Source organism: Ornithodoros turicata, chromosome 8, assembly GCF_037126465.1.
Source record: "Ornithodoros turicata isolate Travis chromosome 8, ASM3712646v1, whole genome shotgun sequence".
NCBI lineage: Eukaryota > Metazoa > Arthropoda > Arachnida > Ixodida > Argasidae > Ornithodoros > Ornithodoros turicata.
The window spans coordinates 39920257-39935087 of record NC_088208.1 but is presented as its reverse complement, the minus strand read 5'-3'; the positions used below and the strand labels follow the sequence as shown (position 1 = coordinate 39935087).

At 45.0% G+C, this 14831-nt stretch overlaps 2 protein-coding genes across 2 annotated transcripts in view; one reads left to right on the top strand and one right to left on the bottom strand.

Moving 5' to 3' along the window:
- LOC135367324 (nanos homolog 3-like) overlaps positions 1-5442 on the bottom strand; it is an 81962-nt gene extending 76520 nt beyond the window's left edge. Inside the window, exons 1-2 of the mRNA XM_064600539.1 lie at positions 5432-5442; positions 1816-1897 (exon numbers count right to left, since the gene is read on the bottom strand). The gene's annotated coding sequence lies outside the window, so the exon portion shown is untranslated. The remainder of the gene's footprint in view (positions 1-1815; positions 1898-5431) is intronic.
- Positions 1-14574, top strand: part of LOC135367323 (zinc finger protein ZIC 4-like) — a 45672-nt gene extending 31098 nt beyond the window's left edge. Inside the window, exon 2 of the mRNA XM_064600538.1 lies at positions 12595-14574. Coding sequence (XP_064456608.1) covers positions 12595-13100 — 506 coding nt within the window. The 3' untranslated portion in view covers positions 13101-14574. The remainder of the gene's footprint in view (positions 1-12594) is intronic.
- The last annotated feature ends 257 nt before the right edge of the window (positions 14575-14831 follow it).

The following is a 14831-nucleotide window of genomic DNA, read 5'->3' as shown; positions in this document are numbered from 1 at the left end:
ATCTACACATTGAGTGTCTGCTATTGCGACTGTATGGTGAAATCCTCGTAATCGCTTTCTGCGAAAATTTTCTCGAAAGAAACAAGAGCGTTGAGGCAAAAAAAAGCTATAGCTTCCAAGGAATAAAAATTGGCTACATTTCGCGCATTGTGCCGAATGCGTAAAGACGTCACGCGGCCATGTCACTCAACCACGCATCACGTGGCCATGGGGTGTCACGTGTTGCTTTCCACACTCGGGTCCGTCCACGCGCAAATAGGAGGCGAGTGTTCCCCGAAAAACCGCACATTTCCTTCTCGCAGCAATAACTGTAAAACGAAGAGAAACTAATTTTCACGGTCGATAAGGAAACGACACATATGCGTGGAAGCAAGCAACGCCCCGTATGGTGGCAGGCAATCATAAATACACACTGCGAGTGGGCAGATGCTGCAGAGAGCCGTCAACGCTCCAGTCGTTCGTCACCCCCCTTAACGAGAATCAACAATTCGTCCCTTTGTTCCTCGATCGCATGGCCGGTCAAGCGCATCTTTACAGCACGACCTCCCAGTAAATAGATATACACTGTGCAAAATAACGCTTTAAAAAAAAGCAGCGCGAAATTTCCATCCTTCCCGTGTGCGTCGCTTCTTCGATAAACAGGATTCCGTATCGGTTTACGCCATCAAAGTTGTGCATTTCACGCGGAAGGAAAGATACGTATCGGAGGAGGGTTGCTCGGGACATGCATGGAGGCAGGCAACCTTTAATTGCGTATGCAGGTGATATTGTTAAAACCATGCACATTCGTCTTTTTCCCCCCCATTTGCTTCTGCCGGTAAACTCTCTGCGTTAAAAAGAAAAATGAAAAGCAGTACGAATTCGAGCCTGTGCTTGCGCGTGTGGCTTCGTTAAGGACTTCTTGGTACTTCTTTTCGTCGCGCAATGTGTAAGGCGGCCTGGGGTTCGGAGGGTTTAGCTCCGTAGGCATGGGTAAATCACGTGATGTGTCGCATAAAAATGCCCGTGCACGAAAGAGGTTTCTTTCTCTACATTTTAAAATTAATTTTTTTTGGGGGGGGGGGGCGTTAAACGTTCGGGAGATAAAAATCAGATGCGACCGTTTAAATATCTACGGAGTGATATTATCCATGCATCCGAATGTCACGAGTGGGCATCATACATATACCATGCGCATACATGGAAGAAAATTCGCCCCTATTCTATGTAATAGCCACAAAGTTAATGGTGGAATGTGCTTCGAGTCCAGTTAAAACGTTCACGTTATATCTTATCGCAGCAAAGTTTTGTCGACACGACAAGTGTGAATAAATATGCACCGAGATTAGAGGACCAGTGGACAGAGATAAGAGTCCCCCTTTCCTGCTCAAAAATAAGGCGGAGAAGCCCGCGCCATTAATGCACCCGTAGAGAAAGTGTACCGCGTAGAAGCAAACGCCCCTGTTGATGCTCCGCCCTCTGGCGGATTCGTGCCTTCGGGAATCCATAATGGCCCCTACTGCGACTGCGCACATTATGGTCATGGCCGGCCAAACGCTATTACATCCGAGAGAGACCGGTTTTTGGTGCAATGCCGCCAACTCATCCATTACAGTGGAGAGCAGCAACCGGTACACGCTGGCCATAGATATGGCCAGTTCGTGGTCACTTTCTGAATGGCCCCCCTTGGCACCACATCCTTCATTCCATTTATACTGTGTTGCCTTTCGTAAATTGATTGAACGCCAATATATCGTGTAGTGTACCAGTGAAGAGAAGGCATATTCTTATCACGTTGAGAAGTAACACGTGATATCGTATCCTACGCTTACTCACCTTCGTGCCACTGTGAACACACCGTCCTTCTGCTGATAACAGGACCAGAGCCTGCTTCCTTCTGGTCCTGTCAGATCGTCACCTGTACAACGACGGTGTAATAAGTACGTCATTTTTTGAAGACGTCGTCCCTCGTTTATTTTTCAATCAATCAATCAAGCGTCCCTCGCAAGGAGATGTTTGAAAAAGATTCAGTGGTGTGGACCTCAAACGGCAACCTCACACACACACACACACACACACATCACACGGCATCATATCACCTTCACCACGGCTTATGGTGGTGGATTAGCTTAGACTAGACAGGAAAAGAGAAGCATGGAACTGACAGTCACTACTTGGTTTTCTTCTTTTGGTTTTGGTTTCTACCTGGTTCTCTTTTAATTTAGTAATCCATCACAAAGAAACTACATTGTAATAATTATAATAAACGTTAGTTATTTAACCGAAACTGGTTATTATTCCAGTAGATACGTCGTACTTATTATAGTAGTCGAATCCTCATTTTATGACGCCCCTTACATTCCTTTTTATCACCGGCCTTTCCAAATACACGGTATGTACAGCCGCTTAGATAATCCCCTCTGTGTTGCATTAATATTTATCGCGGTACCTGTAGTACCTGTAATCCACTGATAATACGCGTTGTCACAGACTTGAACGATTTTCGTCGAGAAATAACTGCAGACATTTCTTTTTAATCCCGCGTTAGCGCCGCGAAGCAACTATGGTTATGAGCTGCGTACAGACGTGGACAGATGGAGAGAGGACAGCAGGAAGGCGTAGGTTACAGGGGTGACAGGGGGGGTATGCGTCCTAGGCAGACTTCAGGGGGAACTGTGCCGATATTCGTCTGGAAAGTCTGCCGTAAAACCTAGGGAAAAACCTGAAAAACCCTCACAGCCGGTACCGGGAGTCGAACCCGCGTCACTTCCCAATTTCTCGGCGTGGAAGGCGATCATGCTGAACACTACGCCACATGAGGTGGTAGACATTTTTATTCTGTTTCACACGCAGTTTTGTGTGTTATAGTCATCAACTGCTTGCAGTTTAAGAGGTTCGTTTCTTAATTCTGTGTACTGACTATCGGTGCATCATAATGAAGACCATGCTGTTATTTAAAGCTACTCGGCTGTCACGAAAATAAAGACTGGATTGGATGCGCCGGATGCTATACGATTGAAGCACACGCTGAAGAGCAGTATATCATGACTGTGTCTTCGGGGTTATAGAAGGAAATATGGCGTCGTGCCAAATGCTGTCTTCGGACACGTCCGTCGCCCTTGAACTTCCCCTTGCGAAGTTCAACAGCAACAGAATGTGCGGTTCATGAATTGCTTTCTTACTTCGAGTGAGGTCACTCTCGCGTAAAGTGCTACAGCGTGACACGGATTCATATCGCCTTCAAGGCCTTCGAGAACGCGGTCGGAAACAGCGGAAATATGTAATCTGAACAGGGCACCCAGGAATATGTCATTTGCGTTTCCGTAAGCACGCGTTTTCTTGGATGTAGTGTATTTGTGGGTGAGAATATGAAGGAATAAATATATGACGGTGAACCTGACCACTATTTATCTTCAAATTGTAAAATCGGAGCGGCTACGTCGCTGTTACAGTTAAGTATGTTGAACGGTGTACACGCTATGTTTAATTCTCGAACGATGTAGTACTATTACTACCAGCGGTGTGGCAAGCTGGACACAACATCCTCTCCTTGTTGGCAGTTCCAAGGTCATGCTAAGAATGGGAGCCGGTTGTTTCGAATCCTCGGATATCGGCAAGTTTTTCTTTCCTGTCGACCTACGGCGCATGCTAACCCCCTCTGTTTCCCACTCCATCCTGCTGTCCTCTGTACATCTCTCCATGTCTGTACACTGCTCATAGCTGCAGTTGCTTCGCGGCGCTGACAGAATCTTTCTTTTTCTTCTTCTTTTTTTTTTTTTTTTTCAATGTCAGGCAATGCAAAGACAACGGGTTTCGAGTACCTAACCCTAAATTTTCGTTTTGCGTTCACACATGCGGCGACAGCGTATGGTGCCGCGCCGCAATTGTTAAACACCGATACAGAGAAAGTTCTACTTTCTGACATGACGTCACTTTTCCAAAGTGAAGAATGTATACATGATCTACGTACATTCAAAACCTTCGCCATGGTACCTACCGCAGAGAAACACCATACACAAAGTGCACGAAAGGACTTCAATACAGGCAAAATTTGCATAAAAGATGGATATCTAATCCTCTAATCTCGTCCTATCATTAACTATATTTGGAAGACGTTCTCCGAAGAAGGAAAGCCTCTCTCTCAGTCAGAAACTACACGGTGGCCCGAGCACACACGCACACACACACACACACACACACACACACGCACACATAGCTGCAAGTAGAAAGACAAGGAACACCGATACATTCAAGAGAGACAGACTCGAGAAAGGCATGATGGCATTCGGAAACATTTCTTCTTTGCGCCATTGGGTGTACATTTGTCAAAGCCCGAATCCGGATCTAACACAACATGGCAAAGGGAACCAGACCGGTTTCTTGCCCACGTACCAAAAAAAAAAAAAAAAAGAGAAGAAGAAAAGAAAGACGCGTACAATCAGCCCCGAGACGCAAAGACAGCGACGAGGTGTTTGTAATACAAACCAATAAATTTTCACTTTTATACAGATACGAATTCGTCTTGCCGGCAACCATGTGCTTTTTTTTTCTCTCTCTCTTTCTCTTTTCGTCTGGTGGAGGTTGGTGCCTGTAAGGTTCGTTTCGTGCCACGTTTTCTTTATCATATAAGCGTGATCATCATCTATTACCGAAATCCGTGTCTCTGTCTCTCTTGTCTTTTGAATTGGCTGGATGCGACAGGCAGACAGATTTATAGCTGCGAGAGATATTCGTGCGTATGGTGTAGGGTATGGATTAGATTCAATGCACGAGACGGAGATTTGTTCTGACCGAATTTCGGCCGGAGCTCTTTTTCTTTTTTTTTTTAGGTGGCGAAAGCAAATTATCGGTGCTATATTGCTGCTCTTCTCGGTGTAATAGCTTTTCAAAGAAAAACTATTCACTGTGTTAAAGAGCTATGCCATCTCACCCGAGGGACTCAAAAGAAATTTGCAAAAGCACAGTTTTTGTTTTGTGGTATACCCTCGTGACGTGGCCAAGACGCGACCAATTGGGACGTACTTACTCTTGTGCCCGCAAAAACGTCACATGCCAGATCTTCAGCGGATAAATTTCGTTCATATATTAAAGACATTTCGTAAAATAAAGGTATTGAATTGCCTTCCAACGCCCACCTTTCTCATCTTAAAGTAGATGGTTAGAAACCCCTGGCGGCGGGGCACAACAGCTTGGCCACGCCGTTTGCGAAGGTCACTATATACGGTGTAGACGTCACTAATTGTCATAGTTATCTGGTGACGTGGAGGCACCGATTAAAAGAAAAAGACCCATTGTATTGATAGAGAATCATGTAATGGGGTTCAAACCCAATCTTCGCGTCTACATAGTAACAGCTAAACGTCGGAGAACATCGACGTCCACAAATATTTATCGTGGCCGCACTATATTTTCACGTCAAGCTAGCATCGACGAGGTATCGAAAAAACGTTACCTGCCCTTCGACGTCGCTGTGCGCGTTAACGCCTGTTCACATCGAACGCCCTCAGCGCCAAATGCACCTAAGAGAAATACTTGTCGACACCTTCCGCGAAAACACCCCAAATATCAGATTATAGAAGAAAAAAAGAAAGAAAGGAACGAAGATGCTTCGCGAATCTAGCAACAGGTTTACTTCTTGTCCTCGCATTACAGGGCTTGCTCTTATCAGACGGCGTATCAGCACTTCCACACGAACGCGCTCGTAAAGTACCGTGCGACCTGATTCGCGACAGGACCCTTATCTGGTATCCGAAATGAGATCAATTTGTCTCGAGACGCATTCGCCGTGCAAAGATATATATGTTCCTGCACTGTTATGAGCTCTGACGCTGAAATTGAAAGGTGTCGGCGGCATATAACATTAGATAATTCTAGTAGATCGCAGGCGCGAAAACGGAAGGGACACGATAGAGGAAGCTGTCAAAATCGATGCTCACGAATATGATAGACGTCAGCAACTTGAAAGAACTAGCGCGATTGGCTTCTCGCGTTTTTGGGAACTGTTATCGTGAACGTTCTTTCGGTCCAGGGTTTCGACTGGGTTTACGGTTTAACGAGTATCAACTTGAACATCATGGGGCAAGCAAGCTGGTGTAGATTACTCGAAGTAGAAGAAGACATTACCTTGAGGATGAGGAGACACAGCTTGACACGACAGAACAACGTTCTTCGTGTAGTCTTTGTGTGTCCCCTGGTCCCAATGTAATGTCTTCTTCTACCTGGAGTATACACTCGTTATGTGTTCCGAGATAATTGGGCAAGGTGTTGCTCCCAATTGAAATGCTAATCGACGTTGACCAGTGGTCAAAATGGAGACAACATCTGCCCATTGGCGGTACATCCAATATCATTGCTAAGAATGGGAGGATGCTGGTCCATGTCTATTAGATCATGAAAGAACTGATGTTCTGAGGCTGGAACAACATAGAAGGGACAAATACATGCAAAGCCTTTGTATGTATTTGTCCCTTCTATGTTGTTCCAGCCTCAGAACACCAGTTCTTTCATGTTCAACAGTTGCCGCCTGCGTCGATCCCGTCGTATGAATGTGTGTATGAGTGAGCAAAAATGTAAGAGTGAAAGGAGGATGAGTGAGAGAGAGTGGCTGGTTTGTCCCTTCAGATGACGCACCCTGGAAGTCGCTGAGAAGGCGTGTTCGCTTAGCTCAATTGGTAGAGCCCTGGACCAGCAATCCAGAAGATGTGGGTTCGAGTCCTACAGCTGGCTAAACTTTTCAGTGACTTTCATGTATTAGATCAACATACAGTATTAAAATATTAAGGTGTCATCAAAAAGATTCGGTGCCTGGCCGCCAGCTGGCGATATAAACCGTGCATCGCAAGAAACCTCATGGTTTACATTCCCCTTCCACTCACATGTACTCCAACAGGGACCACCAGGACACGATAATTAATCACAGAAACCCAGCTGCAAATAGTTTTGAAGAAGTAACGGAAGTCTTAGCCTTGAACAGCAGATACGGGTCCGGAAACAAAAAGGAATTCCGACCGCAGCGATCGCGTCCTCCCATTAAGAATGTGCCATTCATTAGTGAAGCCCTGTCTAGAAAGACACGCTGTTATTTATGAGGTCTGGCTGTATAGGGATGGGCCCGGGATAATTGGCCGGGTGGCCCAAAAGGAGGACCGCGCGCGCCATGCACTGCGGGACACCGCCTTCTTTCCACTCTGGTTGTTCACACCTTCCAAAATTCGAAGAGCCGTATCTTGGGAGACCCAGTAAATCGCTGCATGTGTGGCCGCGGTTCAAGGCGAGGCATCCGACTCTCTATGGGAGTTTTTATTTTTACTTTTATTTTTTTTTTCGGCATCCGGCCGGACAACATTTTCGGGTGATTTCTGGGACTCGCGAAAATGTACTCTAAAAAAAACAAAGGAGTCATCTTAGTCCTTTTGCGGATTAGATGCACGGCAACAGCTATTGGGGACAAAATCCACGAAAGTTTATTTTAAGTTTATTGATTTATTTATTGTTTGATACGTTAAAAGCCCGAAGGCATTACATAACGGAACAGAAAACAGAAAAAATGAAGAAGAACAGAGTGCATGATAAAATTGACAAGATGCAGAAAAACAAAACGTACAAGATACTATAGTATATATACATTTAAACGGAATACACAACAGATATGGAGATACAAGGATGCAGTAACTCAGAAGTGAGGATAACGCCACCAAAATACAAAAAAAAACTTAAATACAAGTTAGCGCAAGGAAATACCTAGTAGGACAGCCACAGAGTGCTTAAAATGGATTGGGTCGGTCAGGGTAACACACTCACGGGGCAGGTTATTCTAGAGTCGAGATATGCGAGGGATGAAGGATTCGTAATAGTAATTACTCCTGGAGGAATGAACCATGGACTTTGAATTGATGATCGAGACGTCCAGAGACGTAAGATGGAGAGGGTGGGGGGTATATGTTTATTCACACAAAAGGAGATGTCAGCCAGAAGAGTGTGTTATGAAGTATCTTATGAAAAAGGGAAAGTCCGGCTAAAGAACGACGTATAGGATTAGCGGGGGTGGGGAAAGGGGAAAAACAAAAAACAACAACAACAGCAGTTACAGCTTTTAGTCGCCTGGATGGAAATACTGGATGGATTTTAGTCCTCTGACCCCGAAATTTACTCCCCAACACCGCAAATTGTCCCTAAACTGTCCCTTCATTGTGGTGACGCTGGAGTTAGTGCTGTAGTCGTTGAGAATAAAGCGTACGGAGCGATTCTGGACGCTCTCGATGGAATGTTTAGGGAATGGAATAAGTTTAGGGACAATTTGCGGTGTTGGGGAGTAAATTTCGGGGTCAGAGGACTAACATCCATCCAGTATTTCTATCCAGGCGACTAAAAGCTGTAACTGCTGTTGTTGTTGTTGTTTTTTGTTTTTGTTTTTTTAGCGGCAAGTGGCATAACGTCAGCTCGAAACTGATAAAACGAAGCTCATGTATACGACATGCCGCGTGACAAAAAAGTCTGGCAGGATCCATTACACCGTTCTGAGACATTCCTTATAGTGTTTCTTCCATTACAACTATAGTACTATACTCAGTAAAGATAATTTTTCATGTGCGGGTGTTCATATATTTATTTATTTACCCACAGCGCCCATAGGACATTATAGTGGGGGTGGGGTGGGTTCATTCTCCAACAAAGGAGAAAACGGTCAGCAACAATTTCATGCCAGTCAATGAAAATGTACATATACCGTAACAATACAACAACTACAACAATGTAATAGAACGCACATTTTGCAAAACATTGGGTCAAGCTCGAAAAGAAATTCAGTTACTTCCAATGCTGGCAATATTGGAAGGCACTGTTGGAACACTAACACTTATCCCATAATCTCACTGAAAACCATCCAGTGGTGCAATATTCCTGGCTCGAAGAACACCGGGACTACAGGGAAAAAAGAAAAAGAGCGGAAAAAATGACTTCTCGTCCCCGACCTATACTCGTTTTATTTCGGCTGACAGGTACGTTTTTTTTTTTTTTCTGTTTTGTTTTTTTCCTTTGCCTTGACCTCAGCGACCCTAGCGGTCAAAAGAGGAGTCTCTCGCGGAGGAAAACAAAAATTACCTTCCCCTCCACCACCTTGAAATATGTGACTGCAAAAGTTTGCAATGATTTATGGGAAACGAGAAGATATAGTTTTCGCGCAAAGGTTTTAGAAATGCTGAGGCGGTAAAGCACGGACACAATAAACGAAGAGGCCTCGATTGAGTTTAATGCATTTTCTGCACGTCTTAGCCTTGTCACGACCGACGCCGGTGAGTTATACCAGTTATTTCTCACGCCTTACAGGACGAGCCCGGTTTTATTGCCTCGCTCGTATTTGTTGCGAGTATAACTTTTTTTTTTCTTTTCTGCTTTTCTCGTCTAAAGCGTCATTAATTATAAAGCGTTTCTTTCTGCGGTATACGTTTTTGTCATTTTCTGTACAGGCTGGAATGTGACCGATTTGTTTCGCATTTCATTTCGTTTTGTAATGCTGGAATTAATGAACGCAACGTGATGATAATAATTGGGAGTGGATTTACGCGTAAGGTCACATGCACTGCACGTGCCGCAGGACGCAGTTAGTTAGTTAGTTAATAAATTAGTAAAATAAAGTAAACCTCGGAGCTTTCAGCAACCCACCACGGGTGTTACCTGCTCTATTGCAAAGAGCTGTATAGCTATTAAACCCTCTGAATCACCGCAGGACACAATGAGATGATGTGGGCAGTGGCAACTGCTTCGATTCCGTATTTTGTTTCAGTTTCTTGTCAGTCTTGTTCAGTTCAGTGTCTTGTTTCAGTCTTGTTTCGTCCCGTCCACTTCGCTCGCGTTTTCTTTAGTGTTATGCGCTCATTACCTTACTACTAACCACTCTACAGTCTTGTTTCAGTCTAGTTTCTTGTTCAGGCTAGTTTTTCTGTTTGAGTAATGTGGATTATCCACCCATCCATCCATCCACGCAGATGGAGCCAATTTCTCCATATATGGATATTGGATTTCTCCATCATGGATATAATTTTTATTTCTACTCACCCACAAGCTAGTTAGTCAGTTGAAAGAGGCCGATTATAGTCGTGACGAATGCGATCGATATTTACGGAGAAGTCGGCCTAGTATGTAACCGGAGACACGTATAGCAGAAACGACGACACAGAGCAATTATTCACCGGATCGCTTGCATCCTACTTTTATGTTGAAATTATCTGCGTTCCGTGTCTCCGGGTGCGCCTGCTGATCACAAGGTTACGGGTTCGATCCCAGCCGAGGACGCTTGCAACTTGGCAGGGCATACAAGTTTCTCAGGAACGCCGTCTTCCGCGAGGGACGTTACATATACGGTGTGCTGTGTGAGCAAAAAATGATCCACAGGCTGTGGCGTCGCTCTGATCACAGTTGTCTCGTGACGTGAAGCCACGAATTATCGATTGATTGATTTGTAAAAGAAAAAAAAATGGAGATGGAGCCACGATTTATCATTACCGCGTCTGCTGTTATTTCTAAGTCATAATGTACCAGCTTATGTCTAGTAAGTATATATGTGTATGAATAGAGCTTGAAATAGTTTTATGTTAATTGTCTGAGCCAAGACACAGCCCAGCTGTCCCAAGTTATTCAAAAATTATTCAGCATCGACTGAATATTTTATTTTTGATGCTCTCATTTTCCATGTTTTTTGTTGTTGTTGTTTTTTTTTTTAACAAACTTTAGTTATTTTCCGTTTTGGACTTCACGGACAGCCCAATCCAATCTTATGGCTTTTTTTGTGGTGTGTGACAGTGCTTCCTGTACGAATAGAAAAATAGCCATAAACTACGTGCATGCACTTAACGAGCATAATGCGCACACCGTGCAAGGTACGATAAAAATGTGCATCAACCATCAAAAATGTCAGCAGCTGACGCCTGCTACAATGTGCGCACTACAGGACAATATTCACAACAGGTATCCACGCAAAAAAAAAAAAAGACGATAAAATATCTCGTACACCTAACGTGATGATGATGATGATTGATGTTTTGTGGCGCACAAGTAACTAAGTCTATAGTGCGCCAAAACTGTGGTGTACACCTAACGTGCACACTGGGGGGAAAAAGAAAGAAGAAAAACTGAAACATCATTTTTGTTTTTCTTAAACAATTCGCCGCTAAGTTGACCTTCTATTACAGCAAATAATTAGCAGACCAGAAGCACGCCGTCGGACAGCTCGCTCGGACGAATATATCGGTTTCTCGTCTTCGACACCTTAAGGGGCCATCCCCGCAATTACGGCGCTCCTCCCATCAAAACTGCCAAACTGCCAACCGCAAAAATAGTTTCTTATGTTTTACACAGCGATGGGTGTACAAGAGAGAGAGGGCGCTCGCGACTTGAGGGTTTCCATCATTACTTCTTTTTTTTTTTTTCTACCTGTCCCATCCAGGTGTTCGTGAAATGCACGTGGTTTTCGAAGATGCCATAAAAATAAATATGGTAAGAGGGAATAAAGGAAATATATATATATTCGTTGCTCCCTCTTGCGGTGGAAAACGCTTTTGAGAGAGGGAACGAATATAATAAACTGTACGACGAGCAGGAAACTATGTCTGCCTGTCTTTCATTTTTGTATTTTTTAGTTTCCGCGTGTATACATGCAGGGATATGCTGGAACTTTATTGTTGCTGCGACCCTCCTTTTGGTGTGCGTGAAATGTTTTTATCGATTTTTCTTTTCTTTGTTCGCGTGTTTCTGGTTTTGTCGAAAAAGAGCCTGTCAAGCAACAACTACTTTCGGTTTTTTTCGCTTGGGTTTCAGGTCCGTTACGTCCTGGCTATAGCTGTGCGAACCGAAATATTTATACAGATACATAAAACGAAAACATTCTCAGCCGCATCGTGGCTCTGGAGTTCCTGTCAGTTAGCGTATCCGGTGGGTGACAGTCTTGGTGTGGCGTGCAAGTTAGTGTTATGCTATTCTGCTTTTATGCATTTTGGAAATATGCGTGTTCTCCTGTTCAGAGCTTATCAAGCACTGCGTCGAAAGTGACTGTTCTGTAACATGTTTGCACCATCACATATGTATAGGCTGAATGGTCGGTGGACAGGGTTGCCATATTTGGCTATTTCGCGTCAAATTAGCTACTTTCTCACTGTCGTGGCGCCGAAATTTAGGCAATGGCGACTTGGCTATTTGCTGGCTACTTTTGTGTTACATTTCAAACCCCTGTGCCCCTAAATAGCGGTAGTTTTCATCGTGCACCACATAACGCCCCAGTACGCCCACTGTGTTCATTACTGTCTTCCTTGATGATCCGTCCTGTCTCAGTCCGGTATGATGTCCTTCCGACTGTTTCGTTTGTGTGCTGGGGTTTTAGAACTTGTTAGAGACTCATTCGTTCAATATACGATGCCTGTGCACACCACTTGCTGCGGTATTTGCTATATGCAAGGAAAATTGTCGACTTTTGACTACTTTCTCATGGCGCGTTATGGCGACTTTTTAGGATTTTGACCTACCTCGCAACCGACGCTTAATTGTCGAGAGCACAAAACCGCCAAATTCTCAAGAAGTACAAACACTATCGGTTCTCATGTATCTCCCTGTTCTGTCTTTTTGCAGGCGAAAAGCCATTCAAGTGCGAATTCGAAGGCTGCGACCGCCGGTTCGCCAACAGCTCCGACCGCAAGAAGCATTCCCACGTGCATACGTCGGACAAGCCGTACAACTGCAAGATCCGCGGCTGCGACAAGAGTTACACGCACCCGAGCTCCCTGCGCAAGCACATGAAGGTGCACGGCAAGAGTCCGCCGCCCCCGCCATCGCCCTCGTCGTCGTCGGCGTCGGGATACGACTCGGACTCTGCGCCCGGAGCGCACCACGGGACTCCGCTCGGTACCATGAACCACTCTTCCAACGCCGCAAATCCTGCCGTTGTCGGCCCACTCTCGACGCAGCAACCGATTCACCACGTTCCGCCGCCGCCTCCGCAGATCCACCACGCGCCCCAGACGAGCTTGAACGAATGGTATGTCTGCCAGCCCGGCGGAATGCCCACACCTCCGAGCAACGAGCACTCACCATTAGGCGGTCCGCATCATCACCACTTGCCGCCTCCACCCTACTGACCCCGGCTACCGGGGGCCTCGTACGCCTTTTGAAGAGGACCCTCGTGCACTGTGAACTACCTCAACAGGACTCGTGCCATGGTCGGAGTCTTGCCAAGACGTGCTGCCATGCGTATCTCAATTCCAATGCGATTTAGTGTGGTCATCTTAAGGCGTCATGATTCGACTCGTCAACATATAGAGAGAAAAAGAAAAAAAAAGTATCTACTTCGAAATGATAATATAGACACGCAGGTGACACGGGAGAAAAAGAAAAAGGACGGTCTCTTAAGTCAGAGACCACACCTGAAAGAGTATTCATTCTCGGAACATATCTCGACTTATAGCTTCAAGCTGAACAAGGTCACTCTAGTTATTGTGATTCCGAAGCTTTTTTATGTGAAGATAAGATATAGTTTCTCAAGTGCGGATATACGCACATTCTGAGCTACTCCGTCGAACGCTACCTCAGCCTCCCATAGGTAACCAAGAACATTCAGACATATCCAGAAAGCTGTACTTAAACTGCACATCTTAATTCGATGCCTTCCTGTAAGTCTTTCCAGAAGGTTTTTACGACGCTTGCTACTTAAATCATTGTCGCGACCTCCGGTACACAATTCCACTTTTGCATATCCAACACAACCACACGACCCTGGTGCCACAGCGCATTATCGTTACCACCGAACAAACACGAACAACTTAGACGAATGTACTTCTTTTTTTTTTTACAATTTCGACGATGGAGAATGTTTTGGGAAACCCTAGCAACGCTCTTTTAAGCGTCTAGTCTGGTCAGTGCGTTGATGTCGCCAAGAATTTCTTAGGAACTCTGGTAGTCTTTTCATTTCTAAGGACGCCACCGATAGGCAAAAACTAAACGATGATATAGGCCTGCTTTCTTGCTTAAAAGGTTTCCCTTCACACGACTGTACATCAGGCAACAAAAATAAACGACGTTTCGCGTGAGTGCACCACGTCATAACATCCAAGAAGGTGCAGAACGTGAACCTCTTCCGGCATGTCTTGGCAACACTCCGAACGGACAGGGAACAAACGTCTGTTTTTCCCCCAGACACTTTGACCCAAAGTGTCGCTCCATTGTTTTATATACAACGCCCTGTGCTTCTGAACACATGGACGACTCGACACCTTTCTTGTAAGATAGCTTCATTCTCATCAGCATGTTCGAATCGCCCGATCGGTGCGTGTGTGATCTCCGGAAGTGACGTTATCGTGAAGTGCGACAACGACCCCATTCTCTCTCTCCGTCGCTTTCATGGACTGCAAGGACGTTGCGTGCGTGCGTGTGTGTGTGTGTAATGTACATTGAGCTCTATTTTATTACCACCAAAAAAAAGAGAAAGGGACACAACCAAAACGAAAAAGACCAACAGGTTCGATCAAAGCTCTGCAGTTCTGGCTGCTGGGTTTCGTCATTCTAGTATATTTTTTACAGAAGTGAGGGAGTCGACATTAAAAAAAAGTGAGTTAAATTCAATGAGGTGTGTTCTTGTTCCTTCACTGGCCGTGATGCATGTCAAGGCCTGGATTGAGAAAAGAAAAAGTATAAGGAGAAATTGCTGTTTTTTTGTCTTCTCTCTCTTTCTCTCTCTCTGCTTGTGACTGCTGATTGTGTGTCAGCTTCGCGAAAGCAACTCATGGCGAGAGGACAGCAGAAGGAGACAGCGGGTTAGCATGCGTCCTGGGCCGACTTCAGGGGGAACTGTTCCGATATCTGTCTGGAATGTG